At 34.5% G+C, this 15106-nt stretch overlaps 1 protein-coding gene across 3 annotated transcripts; it reads left to right on the plus strand.

The window, feature by feature from the left end:
* Window positions 1–6742: 6742 nt before the first annotated feature.
* Window positions 6743–15019, plus strand: LOC114189842. 3 transcript variants are annotated; one of them, XM_028078558.1, is made up of 5 exons: window positions 6744–7435; window positions 7830–8687; window positions 9622–10734; window positions 11954–12385; window positions 12467–15019. In XM_028078558.1, the coding sequence occupies exons 1-5, from the start codon at window positions 7279–7281 to the stop codon at window positions 14782–14784; spliced, it is 4878 nt and encodes a 1625-aa protein (XP_027934359.1). In that variant the 5' UTR covers window positions 6744–7278; the 3' UTR covers window positions 14785–15019. The 3 variants fall into 3 exon arrangements, with proteins under 3 accessions (XP_027934357.1, XP_027934358.1, XP_027934359.1); XM_028078556.1 differs by having other exon boundaries at window positions 6743–7435; window positions 11954–15019; XM_028078557.1 differs by having other exon boundaries at window positions 6743–7435; window positions 11957–15019.
* Window positions 15020–15106: the final 87 nt, after the last annotated feature.

Here is a 15106-nt window from a genome sequence, read left to right on the forward strand (position 1 = left end):
ATTTACTTGTTATAGGATAATGTTTATAGGTTTTGATGTTTTAAAATAAAATAAAAAAATTAGAATTATTTTATATTTTGTTGGTGGAATAGGATTTTATAAAATGGAATAAGATTATGATGTTTTAAAATTTTAGAAAATAAAGAATATGTACAAAATAAAATAAAATGTCACTTTCTTTTTATTATATTCATAAAATATAATAAAAAAACATAATATAATTTTATTTCATTTTTTTTACATTCATCTTTAACAAGTACATTGGGCAATCAAATTATGTGGGAAAAGAAAAATAATATTTTTATAAATATTCTTATTTAAATGGTAACAAATATTATGCAAATAATAAAGGTAGTGTAATTAAAAAATATATTTTAAATGATTTGTAAGTGAAAAAAATAATAACAAGAAACTATGCACGACTTAGGGTAAAAAAAAACATATAGATATCATCAAATTTCGAATTAAAAACAATGCAAAGAGTCAATGGAATAATTTTTAATTTACCTGCTTAACTTCAAATTTCTAGTTGTTCATAATTTTTATTGAATTTTTACACTAAATTTAATTCAATATAGTAAAATTAATATATTTAAAAATATAATTGGAAAACATTAAAATAAAATAATTATTTTCTTAATAAAAAATAATTATAATATAAATTTTATAAAATAAGTCTTTTAAAGTCAATATATTTAAGTAATTTTTTTAATTTTAAAAAATGCATATTAAAAAATAATATTTTATTGTTGTAAGACAGGTAAGAACATGTATCTAAATTTGGTGAATGAACATTCAATGCGGGAAACGGAGTTAACTAGAGTGCATTCCTCAACTGGAGTTGATATTTATGTAAGAATGACATGGTATCCTACATCATCCATGTTTTGGCATGTTTAGTATGACATGAAGATGATTCTAGGATTTATAAAGTTTTAGTTAATAATTTGAGACAACTCAATTGACCTTGTGTTCTTTTTGATTTATTACTATGTTATGAAGACAATAATTTTATAATTTGACAAACAGGTCGTTGTGAGTGTTATGAATGATAGAAAAAATATATATTAATTTTAGGAAGAAAAGTTCATTGAATTATAAATTTATTTGAAAAATAATGTTGTCTGACTATGTATCACAATGTTTCCTTCAACTAACTCTTTTAGGACTTCAGTGTAGTATAAGAGAATGTTTTAGTATTTAATTAATTGTTGGCTAATTTAGTATCAAAATTTCTTTGTGTGATCAAAATGAGGTAGAAAGTTTTGTATAACCTCTTTTTAAACTTATAGTACTAATTGAAATATAAAAAAAAAAAACTTAACTTTTTCACAAGTAAGTATTTTTTGTTTTTTTATCATTACAAAATAAATAAATAAAATTAAGGATTAAGTATGTTTTTAGTCTTCGAAGTTTGACCAAAAATTATAATTTATTTTTGAAATTTCGATGCATTTTGGTCCCTAAACTTCATAAATGAATGAATATAGTCATTTTACCTCAATTATGTTAATTTTTTTTAAGTGTATAACGTTTTTCATGTTAGTATTAAAGTTTTTTACACTGGTTGACACATTCCTGATTCAATATCTACTGAGAAATATGCTCAACACCTCAAAGAAAGTTAACTTAATTGAGTTAAGAGGATTAAATTCATTAATTTTTAAAGTGTAGAGACCAAAATATATTGAAGTTTCAGACATTAACGAATTCCAATTTTGAGTCAAAGTTTTAGGGACTAAAAACATACTTACCCCTAAAATTAAATATAACATTTTGGTATTTTAACCCTTCTACAAAAAGAATTATAAGGTACCTTCACATAAAGTTCACACATTTTAGAGGTATCTATGCTAACAAAGTGTTGAGGAATAGACTAATAGGTTCCTTTAGCATTAAAACAATCTATGATCGAAAAGATGTTATAAAATGACATACATATTTAGTAACAAAATAACTTTTCAGACATGTCACTTCATACTAATTCAAAGTTACATAGTCACATAAAATTATACTTCCAACATGATGTTAGGTTGACATAATGAGTATAATGACATCTTTCTTGTAACTGTCTACTCTTATTTAACTTGCTGCAGCATTGTCTCCCATATTTGTATATGTTTTTTTGTCCTACAATTTCATTCCTGCAGTAGAGAAGTTGTATTGTCCTGTTGTTTATTCCAAATAAATATAACAGTTGTACTTCACTGCATTCTCATCCACTATAAAAAAACAAAACATATATTCCTCAATCTCATCCACTGCAGTAGAGGAGTTGTATTGTGTTATTATCTATTCCAAATAAATAGAACAATTGTACTTCATTATATTCTCATCCACTCAAAAAAAAACAAAATATATCTTTCTCAACCTTTCCCCTAACACTAATCTCCTATAAAATATAACATTTTGTTCTGCAGAGTTATATTATCTTATTGTCTATTCCAAATAAATAGAACATTTATACTTTACTACATTCTCATCCACTAAGAAAACAAAACATATATTCCTCACCCGCTCCCCTTACACTCATTTCATATAAAACATAACATTTTGTTATATATTATCTACCAAAGTCATGACAATATTAAGTTCCCTCTCCCCTAACACTCATTTCATACAAAACATAACATTTTGTTATATATTATCTACCAAAGTCATGACAATATTAAGTTTGAATAATAATTTATGATATTAAAGTTATCATACTCTCAATGCATTTTACACATGATTTGCAATAAACACTTTTAATAATAATATATTTTAGTTTTTGTTTTTTTACGAACTTGGGATTGTAAAAATAAAAGTTTTGAATACAGTTGATGTTTAGATGCAAAATAAGGTTTTTACATATTTTACCGATACACTTGAACTCAAAATAAAAAATAAAAACCAGCCACTTGATTAATCAAGATGTAACATTTTACCTTTACCATACATACATACACTGCTTGCACTGTAGTAACAAAATATGTCCATATCAACTCTATATAAATATAAATATTTTAGTTAAGTTCTAAAATAATATATACATATAAAATATATATATATATATATATATATATATATATATATATATTGTCTTATTTCTATCATAATTATTGTCTTATTTCTATCATAATTATTAACTTCGTAGTAAATAGGAATATAACAATTCATAAACACACATTTAGAAACGAATTCATTTAAATTAAATATTTAGCACGTGATGTAGTACTTATTATAAATATAATACGTTTCACTCATGATCTTATTATACAGATTAGAAAATAAACAATTTCTCGTATCAATGCTATTAGATGCAAATAAGCATTCTCAAATGAGAAATCTGTGTTAGTATTTACGAATGTTGTTTTTTATAGATTAAACAATAGTCGGGTGGAGTTTTTCAAAAGTTATTGAATATGATAAATTGGATTATCTGATTCAGATGTAACTGAATTTATTTTTATTTTTGTTTGCAGTAAATTTTATTTGTATGAATATGGTTACAATATTGTATAATACTTTATTAAAGGAAAAACTAATTAAAAAAAATCATTGAGCATAAAAATTGTTTGAGTAATTATTGCAACCAAATTGTTTAACTGGTCCACTAGTGCAGAATTGCATATTTACCTCGCCTTATAGGTCTCGGTTGGCAAGGAACCGAAGCATATAATGGCGCGGTGGCATTTTTACAATTCCAGGCAACTTTTATGTCTCGGTTCAAGAAAAACCCAAAGCCAAAAGGGGTTATAGGCTTCGGTTCAAAAAAAACCGGTGCCAAAAGGTGCTTATATGCTTCGGTTGAACAGACCCGAAGCAAAAAACGTGGCTAGAAATTTCAAAAATGCCACTAGCCATTACGTCTTTGGCCTCGGGTGGCACTGAACCGGGCCAAATAAGGCTATATGCCTCGGTTATTAATTGAACCGAGGTCATATAGTTTAATTAGGGCACAAAAACGTGAACCCCTCTACTTCTTCCTCGCGCGCCGTTGCATCCTCTCCTGCTTCAGCAAAACCTAGTCCAACACATGCTTCAACTTCTTCCCCTTCTCATCAATCACCCTCCTCCACATCTTCACCGTCCCATCCGCGAACCCCATCAACATGCACCCTCCAAACATCGCCACCACCGCGTTCACTGCATCATCGTGCGCGTTGATCGACTCCAAGCACTTGAAATCTGCCACACGCCACACCTTCACCGTCTTGTCCCATGATCCGGAGTACAGCAACCCTTCCTCCTTGTCCAGGCTGAGAGTCGAAACGACGTCGAAATGCTTCACCTTCACCGTGTTCTGGTTCCGGTGAACCTCCAGATCGTCGCCGCTGAGATGAAGAAATCGTTCTCGTCGTTCGTCGCAGTGGATGCGCTGGTTCAGGCGAGTTGCAAGCATGGTGGCTGCGCGAATCTATGGTGGCCGAAGAGTTTGGTCCGCGTGCAAGTTGCTTTGTGATGGTGGCGGCTTGCTCGAGCATGGTGTTGCTGCTTCCATGACTGGTGCGCGAGGAAGCAGGTTACAGAGGAGTGTGCTGTGCTGCAAAAAATTTAATTAAAAAAAAATTACCATATGGCTTCGGTTCTCGTGGACTTGAGGCAGAAAAAGAACCCTACGGCTTCGGGTAACAACCGAGCCAAAAAGGAGTACCTTTTGGCCTCACCCCAATATGCCTCGGTTCCAGATCCGAGGTAAAATGAGGAAAATAACCGGGACAAAAAGCCCTTACTATACTAGTGACCATTGGTTATATGACACAATATTTTGATTTCTTCAAAGATTTAGACACATTATCTTCTTTCACAAACTTCTAATAATAAATCAAAGAAGACAACGGTTAATGTTTTGTTGTATAAATGATTGTTCATGTTTGTATTATGTTGAAATGTTGCATTTGTAGCTAGAACAAGTGACAGTCTCCAATTAAATGCAGGGTGCCTAAAAATATGATATATAAACTTTCTCATTAATCCTTTTAAACATGGAGATATCTTAATAGGGTCATAATCATTTGAAATTGAGATTCATAGGTATAACTAGTTTGCTAAACCTAAAAAGCCAATATCACTAAGGAAACATAAAATAACATTTTTCTTACTCAAGAAAATACCTTTTTTGGATTTGACATTTCTAAACTAAATAAGTATTTGAAATAATCAAATATCTTTAATTTGAACAAAACTCAATATCAATTGTATTATGTTAACATAAGAATAATTAGGGTATGTTAGAATGATATCGTCCACATAAGTCAATAAAATGACCAATGAAGAAACATAACCATTAGTTATCAAAGAGTAATATTTTTAGATTGTGTAAATCTATGTTGCAATAATGTTGATGAGAACTTACAAAAATAAAAAAAAAACATAATATTATCAAATATATTTTAGTTTTACCTTTAATTATATTTTAAAAATTAATTATTTTATAAGTAGTTTACCTTTAATTGTTATTTTAAAAATCTCTTTTACTTTTAAAAGTTATTTTATAATTTTATTGTGTACATATTTTTTTTCCTAATTTTAAATTTAACAACTATTCTAAAAAATAATTATATATTTCTTATTAATTTTAACTCAATTTCTTATAAAAATTAAAAAAATACAAACAAACATGCGTGACAAATATAAAAAAAAAATTTGTTCTCATGTTTTTTTGACAGATATTTATAAATAAATTATAATGGTATAATTTTCAAATCAAAATCTCAAATGACAATCGAAACCAAAAAATTATATAAAACATTTCACAATTGAACGATTAAAGATTACATAATTATTTATATTACTAAATGAATAACTTGGTGTTTAAGCAAATGAAACTTAAAGTTTAACTTCTCTATGAAACAAATGACTAAAAAATTATACACTATTTGAATATAAAATGTGAGATCTAAAATTTATTTTAAAATTTGATAATACACTATTTGAACATAAACACACAATAAAAAAAAAGTATGTGATTAAGATTATCAAAAGAAAAAATTACATTGAATATATATATATATATATATATATATATATATATATATATATATATATTATGTTGTCTAATAAAATATATGTACTTTTAAATTTGGACGAGATAAAGAGGGAATTTTCATTGATAAGAAATAATTTTCACCTTAACCATTCTATTTACAAATACTAGTTATATTAAGATAAAAACAAATATTTATCCATGCATAAAAATACTAGTTTACAATAAGAATTTTTAAGTCATCCACCATGATGAACTTTGATGTAAAAAGTAAGAATTAAAAAAAAAAATCTAACAAATATTTTTACATAATATATATATATATATATATATATATATATATATATTTTGAGTTAAACACATGTTTTTTTTAAATTTAAACACATTGATTTAAGTTATAATTTAAAAATAATAGAATTTTTAAAATTGATTTTATTATTGGCATTTTGTTGAATGAGATGATCAAAAGTGATAAGGGTTTGAACAATTAAATTGAGTGCAGATATGAATATAATTATTACACAGAAGAAGGGTAAAACGGTAAAGTGGGAAGAGCGTTTACTGCTGGCGTAAATAACGGCCGAAAAATGGGCACTTTGATTACCCGAGAGGCGCATACAGAAAAGCTGATTGACGAAAAATAAAAAAAATAAAAAAAAAAGTGAAAGATACGAAAAAAGAATAAAAAAAAACAGAAATGAAATATTATATGGGCGGAATCGAAAGGAGTTTGAAATATGGTTTTATAAGAAACGCTGAGATCCGGTTCCACACTTTCTCTCTCTATCTCTATCACCTTCTCTCTCTCCCCCCTCTCTCTCTCTCTCAAGGTTCTCTTTGTCCCTTATCACCTCACGTTCTCACTTTCTTGCCCCATACAGGTTTTCCACCAGCCAAGAAACGGATAGAAAATTTTCAGAGCCACCACCGTTCAGAGAGCACATCACAAGAAGACTCTGTTTCTCTCTCTCCCTCACTCTCAGCTACATGGCCTCACTCTTCGATCTGAATCCACGTCTCTGAACTCATTCCGTCGCCGTTTAATCCCCTTTCCCTCTCCAATCTGCGTTTTCTTTATATTACCGTGTACGAGCTCCGCGGAAGCCCTAGATTGCTGTGCGGCGCGCCGATTCGGCTGCCGCGTTTGGTATTGCGTTCGATCTCGCCGAACGGCGTCGTGTGGCTCAGCCCTGCGAACCCTAGGTCGTCGGATCTGGAGGCGGAGGTCGCGTTCGCGGCGCTGCGGTTTGCTTTACGGTGAACCCTAGGTTTTGTTTTCTGTGGCTGCCCATGCTATTGGGTTGGTTTTGATGCCGCCTGAACCATTGCCTTGGGATCGAAAGGACTTCTTCAAGGAGAGGAAGCACGAGAGGTCTGAGTCGCTTGGGTCAGTCGCCAGATGGAGGGATTCCTCGCACCACCGCGACTTCAATCGCTGGGGATCCGCCGAGTTTCGCAGACCGCCAGGTGAGTTTTCAATCCATCTTTTTATTCGTTCCTAATTTCTTTTTCAGTTAGGGTCCTCTTACCCCGAACACGCCGAAATAGGCGCTCATCGGTGTTTTTGTTTAGGTTTTGTTGTTCTCTCTTGGTCAGAGTTTCTTAGTGGTTTATGATTTTGAGGGATTGTTGTTTTGCGTATTTGGTGCGTTGTTGAGGGTGAACCTTGGTTGATTTTTTGAAGATCTGTGCCTGCTGTTGTTATTGGAATATTTTAGTCAAGCCTTTAATAGGGTTTCCTTGTTCGCAAGTTTTCCGTGTTCGTTTTTCTTTGTCTATGACTTTCTGGGTGCGAGAATATATACTTTACTTGTGTTGATTTTTTTGTATTTTTCTTTTTTTGTTTGAATATTTTCTGAAGGTCATGGTAAGCAGGGCGGTTGGCACCTGTTTTCCGAGGACTCAGGTCATGGGTATGCGATTTCTCGGTCAAGCAGTGACAAGATCCTGGAGGAAGATAGTCGGCCCTCGATTTCACGAGGTGATGGGAAGTACGGCAGGAGCAGTAGGGAAAATAGAGGACCCTTTGGTCAGAGAGATTGGAGAGGGCATTCGTGGGAACCCTCCAATGGTACCGTGAATTTGCCCAGAAGGCCGCAGGATGTGAACAATGACCAGAGGGCTGTGGACGACGCCCTAGGATACTCTTCTCATCCACATTCCGATTTCGGGAACTCTTGGGATCAGCATCATCTGAAAGACCAGCATGAGAAGATAGGTAGTGTCAATGTGTTGGGAACTGGCTCCAGAAGTGATAGAGAGAACTCTCTGGGTGACTGGAAGCCGCTTAAATGGACCCGTTCTGGAAGCTTGTCTTCTCGAGGCTCAGGTTTTAGCCACTCAAGTAGCTCAAGGAGCATGGGAGCAGCGGATTCGCATGAAGAGAAGCCTGAGTTGCAACCGAAAAGTGCAGCTGCTAATGAGTCACATTCAGGGGAAGCCGCTGCTTGTGCGACATCTTCTGTGCCTTCTGAAGATACGGCTTCTAGAAAAAAGCCAAGGCTGAATTGGGGCGAGGGACTTGCAAAGTATGAGAAGAAAAAAGTCGAGGTGCCTGATGCAAGTGCAAACAAAGATGGTCCCGTCTTGTCTGCTAGTATCACCGAACCTTGTAATTTCCTCAGTACCAGCTTAGTTGACAAAAGTCCAAAAGTTACAGGATTTTCTGAATGTGCATCTCCTGCAACTCCATCTTCTGTCGCCTGCAGTTCCTCTCCTGGTATGTTGCTAGACGCTGTATTTTTTGTATTCTAAATACTGCTTTGAAAAATTTATATGGAAATTGCAAATTGATGATGGGTTGACTATTGGCACTGCAGTAACATGTGTTATATCTATGTGTATAGAATTATAGTGAAGTATACTGTGATATTATGAGGTTTGAATTGGTATTTCATAGAGACTTGTGGTGGAATAGTAGTCAGATATCTGGAAAGACAAGTCTCTGTTTCATTTTTGTTCACTACATACGTGTTTATCTGTTGATTAGGTTCTCCATTTACAAGTATTTCCCTTGACTCTTTATCTTTTTATTGTGTGTAATATGTCGCATAGGTGTTCCTTTATGAGCTCCATTTTCTATTGAATGTCCCCTTGACACTCTTACGTACTCCAGTTCTTTAGTGCATGTCTTTTTTGTTCATTGTGTGCTAATTTGATTTGTTTTATTACTAAAATAATTTACTATTTTGAAAATGTTTGTAAAATGTAATGGTTTCTTGAAGAACTTGATTGTTAGTGAGTAGGGCCTAAAATTTACTTAAAACATAAAATGTCTGTAAAATGTCGATTTATCAATGTAGGTAAGAATCAACATTTCAGCAGTTGCATGCTGCTCGAGGTTTTTTTATTAACTTTTAAGGATTAGCCATAGCTAATTCGATAAAGGAGACCATGTTTCTTGAACATTCGTGTTCCAGCTTTTGTTTTTAATCAATACTCAACTTGCTTGGATAGGAGCATGACATATAGGAATTACAATCCAAGACTTCTGCAATGAGTATATTTATATTTTAGGTCAATATTCAATCGAATGGCTGGTCAGCATGTTAAATACTTATTTGGAAATATGTTTTGTTCAGATATCGTATATTTACTTACTCCATATATTTTTACTTACTGTTTTTATAACCTAACCTCAAACTTTTTACCAGGTATGGATGATAAATTATTCGGAAAGACTACAAATGTAGACAATGATGTTAGTAATTTGACTTGTTCACCCGCTCCTTTGTCTGAAAATAATTTGCAGAGGTTTTCCTTTAACTTAGAGAAATTTGATATTGGCTCCTTGAATAATTTGGGCACTTCAATTATTGAGTTGGTACAATCTGATGATCCAACTTCTGTAGATTCTGGTCCAATGAGGTCCAATGCAATTAATAAGTTACTGATATGGAAAGCTGACATTTCAAAGGTGTTGGAGATGACCGAATCTGAAATAGATTTACTTGAAAATGAACTGAAGTCGCTGAAATCTGAATCTGGTGTTACATGTCCATTTGCGGTATCCCTGGGCTCCCAGATGGTAGGTAGTGGTGAAAAATCCTGTGAAGGACATGCTGGAGTCTCTGACCAGGTCATCCGGCCAGTACCGTTGAATATTGTTGATGATGCCAATATGGAGAAGGTGCCACTTTCAACTAATTTACACAGTGTTCATGAAAATGTAAAGGAAGAGGATATTGATAGTCCTGGAACAGCTACTTCTAAATTTGTTGAGCCTCTGCCTTTAATTAAAGCAGTTTCTTGTGGTACTGGAGGATATGTTAATTTCTCCCAGGACTTGGATTCTGTTCCATCTGCAGCTGTGAAATGCTTAATTCCCTGTAGTGCTAGGAAAGATGTTATTGTACCTTGTGTTGATGACAAGACTTCTTTGGAGGTAAACGATAGCATGGATATTTTATGTGGTACAATTATTTCTTCTAATAAAGAATCTGCCAACAAAGCTAGTGAGGTGTTTGATAATTTATTGCCCAAAGATTGTTGTAAGATTGGGAGGATGGGAGCCAGCAGTGACACATGCAATCAGACCTTGATTAGGGAAAAGTTTGCAGAGAAGAAGCGATTTGCTAGGTTTAAGGAGAGAGTTATTGCGCTTAAGTTCAGAGCCTTGCATCACTTGTGGAAAGAAGATATGCGCTTACTTTCTATAAGGAAATGCCGACCAAAATCTCACAAAAAGAATGAACTAAGTGTGCGAACTACCTGTAATGGTAACCAGAAGAACCGATCATCCATTCGATCACGTTTTCCCTTTCCTGGTATGGATATTTTCAAGTTTTTTGTTTGTCCCACTGATTTGCAGTTTCTCTTTTCTTGATTAGTTCAGCTAGTAACATATATATTTTTTTATATGGAAATAAGCTTTGCTAACTAATGTTTAAAGAGGGTGGTTAGTTTTCTGTTGTAGTTTGGATTTTTTTGAAAAAGAAAAAAATGTTTAATTTTGATGCTATTAATCTGCTGTATTTTTGCTGCTTACTTGCTTGGTTTTCATATATTCCTGTGTTCAGAAATAGAATAGTAACCCCCAGTCTGTTGTTTCTTGGCTGTTTGTAAGGTAAATCGGAAGGTTTAAGCTCAGGCAAAATCAGTCGCTTTTGGTTTGGATAGCTTCACTAGTTTTTGTTGGTTTGATTACAATGTTAGTGAAATTAATTACATACTGGGGTAGGATTTAGGCTACTTTTGAAACCAGTCCCACAGTAGCAGTTCGCATTTGTCATTACTGTGTAACTATGATGTATGGATACGACACATATCCAATATGTTGATACGTAAAATATGTATATTGAAAAGTGTAAAATAATTCTGAAAAATCATGATAAATATATGATTGTTATTGTGAGTCCAAATTAAAATTATATGTATTAAAGATTGTCAACAGAAAAATTTATAAATTATTGTCATCATATAAGTACTACTGTTTTGTAGACTAAATTTTTCATTGATAAGTATCTTAAAGTAAAGTGTCGGACATGGATATGTGTCGGACAGGGATACTTAACTCATATTGTAGTATCATTGCTTTATAGCTGTGTGTAGTATTTTCTTGTTAGTCATGACTAATTTGAAAAGTGGAAACTAATTGTAGCTAGTAAGCAATCTAAACATGCATACCTGGAGAGTCTGATTATTGTTATAGTGATTTATTTTGTTTATTAAAATTAATAGTTGAATAAAAGTCTTTTCCTGTTTATTCAATTATATGACTTCTTGTTTAGAACATATTTTGACTTGATAGGGATTGACTTGTACTCGTGAAGTGAAGGGCTTCCGTTAAGTCTATTATTTTATATTTGTCACCAAACATTCACGATTATTTAGTGATCATGCTGTAACACAAGTTATCTTCAATGTTTAATGGTTTTATCTGTGATATTTTAACTTGCACACGACTTATAGTTTGTTCATTTCTTAATTTATTTGCCTTTATGTTTTGGTAATGACTATGCTTTCTTTTTTTCCTCCTGTCTGCAGCAGGAAATCATCTGAGCTTGGTTCCAACATCAGAGATGATTAATTTTACAAGCAAACTGCTTTCAGAATCTCAAGTTAAAGTGCAGAGGAACACTTTGAAGATGCCAGCTTTAATTTTGGATGAAAGAGAGAAGACGATTTCAAAGTTTGTAACTAGTAATGGGCTGGTTGAAGATCCATTGGCTATTGAGAAGGAAAGGGCTTTGATTAATCCTTGGACACCACAGGAGAGAGAAGTTTTCTTGGAGAAATTTGCCGTCTTTGGAAAAAATTTTAGGAAAATTGCTTCTTTTCTTGACCACAAGACAACTGCTGACTGTGTTGAATTCTACTACAAAAATCACAAATCTGATTGTTTTGAGAAACTTAAGAAGCAAGATGTTGGTAAGCTGGGGAAGTCATTTTCAGCTAAAACTGACTTGGTGGTATCAGGTAAAAAATGGAATCGTGAATTGAATGCTGCTTCCCTTGAAATTTTGAGTGCAGCTTCGCTGATGGCAGATGGCATTGCAGGTAATAAAAAAATCCGTGCAGGAAGCTCACTTTTGGGTGGATATGGTAAAGCGAAGACGTCGAGGGTCGAAGACTTCATTGAGAAATCAGGCAGTTTTGACATTCTTGGGGATGAAAGAGAAACTGCTGCTGCGGCTGATGTATTGGCAGGAATATGTGGTTCTCTTTCTTCCGAGGCTATTAGTTCCTGCATAACAAGTTCTGTTGATCCAGTAGAAGGTAGCAGGGATAGGAAGTTTCTGAAAGTAAACCCTTTATACAAGCTGCCCTTGACTCCTGATGTTACTCAGGAGGTTGATGATGAGACTTGTTCGGATGAGAGCTGTGGTGAAATGGATCCTACAGACTGGACTGATGATGAGAAGGCTGCCTTTCTTCAGGCTGTGTCTACTTTTGGGAAAGATTTTGCCAAGATAGCTCGGTGTGTTGGGACAAGGTCCCAAGAACAGTGCAAAGTTTTCTTCAGCAAAGGCCGCAAATGTCTTGGATTGGATCTCATGCGCCCAATACCTGAAAATGTTGGATCCCCAGTGAATGATGATGCAAATGGGGGTGAGAGTGACACTGATGATGCATGTGTCGTGGAGACAGGCTCAGTGGTTGGAACTGAAAAGTCTGGCACTAAAACAGATGAGGACCTGCCTTTGTATGGAACAAACACGTTCAATGATGAGTCCAATCCTGTGCAAGCTAGGAACCTGTCAGCAGAGTTAAATGAATCAAAGGGGACTGATGGGACAGAAGTAGATATTGAAGATGCAAATGTGGTTTCTAATGCATGTGCAATTGATATTGATTCTATACAGGGATGTGATCGTAGTGAATTTGCCTTGTGTGGTTCTGTCAGTGGACAAACAACTGTAATCTTGTCGGATAGCACAGAAATTAGAAGAGATAAAGCTAATAAATTGGGAGGTGCTACAGAGTTGATATCTGTTCCAGATACAAGTGAACCATGCGAGAGTAATTCTTTTGTTGAGGATAGAATGGTGGTTTCCGAGGTTTCTTCCGGAAGACCTGGAAATGAATTGGAGAGGCAAAGAGTGTCTTCACCCCGATATCTTGATGATAGAGATAGTAAACAGGAAGCTGATTCGGGTGTCATAGTTGATTTGAAAAGCCCTGTGCACATTCTAAGCACTATGGTAAATGCTCCTGTCTCATCATTTGGAAATTCCTGTTCTGGATTGAGTTCTAGTACTGAAAATAAGCACGTACCCATCGGAAAGCCTCATGCCTCCCCGTTGTCTGTGGACGAACATCAAGCATCTTCAAATTCATTTTTACAAAATACTGTTGCTTCTGATATTCAGTGTGAGAAAACAGCTAGCCAAGATCGACTGTCTTCTACCTGTGATATTCAGGTTAGCAACGATGAGCAGCCCCCTATTACTGGGAATTCTTCAGACCATGTTGATGCCGGAAGCATTCTCCAGGGCTATCCCTTGCAAGCTCCCATTAAGGAGATGAATGGTGATTTGAACTGTAGCAGTTCAGCAACAGAATTGCATCTTTTGTCCCAGAAGATCGAACAACCTGATGATCAAGCCAAAAAATTACAGTCATTGGATTCAGATAAAACATCCAGAAATGGTGATGTCAAACTTTTTGGGAAGATACTAACCAATCCTTCATCAGCACAAAAAGCTAATGTAGGTGCTAAAGGTAGTGAAGAAAATGGTACCCACCATCATAAGTTCAGCAAACCTTCTGGTATGAAATTTACCGGACATAATGGTGATGGGAATTTGAAAATTTTGAAGTTTGACTGTAATGATTATGTCGGCCTTGAAAATGTTCCCATGCGGAGTTATGGTTATTGGGATGGGAACAGAATACAGACTGGTCTCTCATCCTTGCCTGATTCTGCTATCTTGCTAGCCAAGTATCCTGCAGCCTTCAGTAATTATCCCACATCTTCTGCCAAATTGGAGCAACCGTCATTGCAAACATTTTCGAAGAATAATAATGAACGGCTCCTAAATGGCAGTAATGCCGTGATTGATTATCAGATGTTTAGAAGGGATGGTCCGAAAGTGCAGCCATTCATGGTAGATGTGAAGCACTGCCAGGATGTATTCTCTGAGATGCAGAGAAGAAATGGTTTTGAAGCAATCTCAAGTTTACAGCAGCAGAGCAGGGGAGTGATGGGAATGAATGGGGTTGGAAGACCGGGGATTCTTGTAGGAGGATCGTGCAGTGGTGTCTCAGATCCTGTGGCAGCAATCAAAATGCATTATTCCAATTCTGACAAGTATGGTGGTCAGTCTGGGAGTATTGCGAGAGAAGATGAATCTTGGGGAGGGAAGGGGGATTGAGACAGGTAGTCATTGTGTTGAGCGGCAAACACCTCTTTTTGCCGCCCTCTGTATTATAGTTTTTGTTATTGCTTAATACAGTGTAGGGCGATTTAATGGTTCTCAAGCCCGTCTTTTTGGTAAAATATTTAGGTGCTTGTAATATGGCAGCAGCTTTGTATTTGTTGTATTTGATGAAAATACAGAAATAATCTCTGAAAAGGTTAGGAGGGGCGATTGCCATTACCATTGCCAATTCTGGATCCTTGACGTCGTCCTCACTACTCATTTTGACCATCTTTTCCAGCTTCTAATTACTGTTCCAGAGTTGTTGGTATGGCCT

Source organism: Vigna unguiculata, chromosome 7 (assembly GCF_004118075.2).
Source record: "Vigna unguiculata cultivar IT97K-499-35 chromosome 7, ASM411807v1, whole genome shotgun sequence".
NCBI lineage: Eukaryota > Viridiplantae > Streptophyta > Magnoliopsida > Fabales > Fabaceae > Vigna > Vigna unguiculata.

Bases quoted from the DNA above. Each gene is read 5' to 3' on its own strand.
- LOC114189842 (XM_028078556.1), top strand. From the start codon at position 7,279: ATGCCGCCTGAACCATTGCCTTGGGATCGAAAGGACTTCTTCAAGGAG. The intron at 7,436-7,829 runs GTGAGTTTTCAA...TATTTTCTGAAG, and splicing joins CGAGTTTCGCAGACCGCCAG to GTCATGGTAAGCAGGGCGGT. The intron at 8,688-9,621 runs GTATGTTGCTAG...ACTTTTTACCAG, and splicing joins CGCCTGCAGTTCCTCTCCTG to GTATGGATGATAAATTATTC.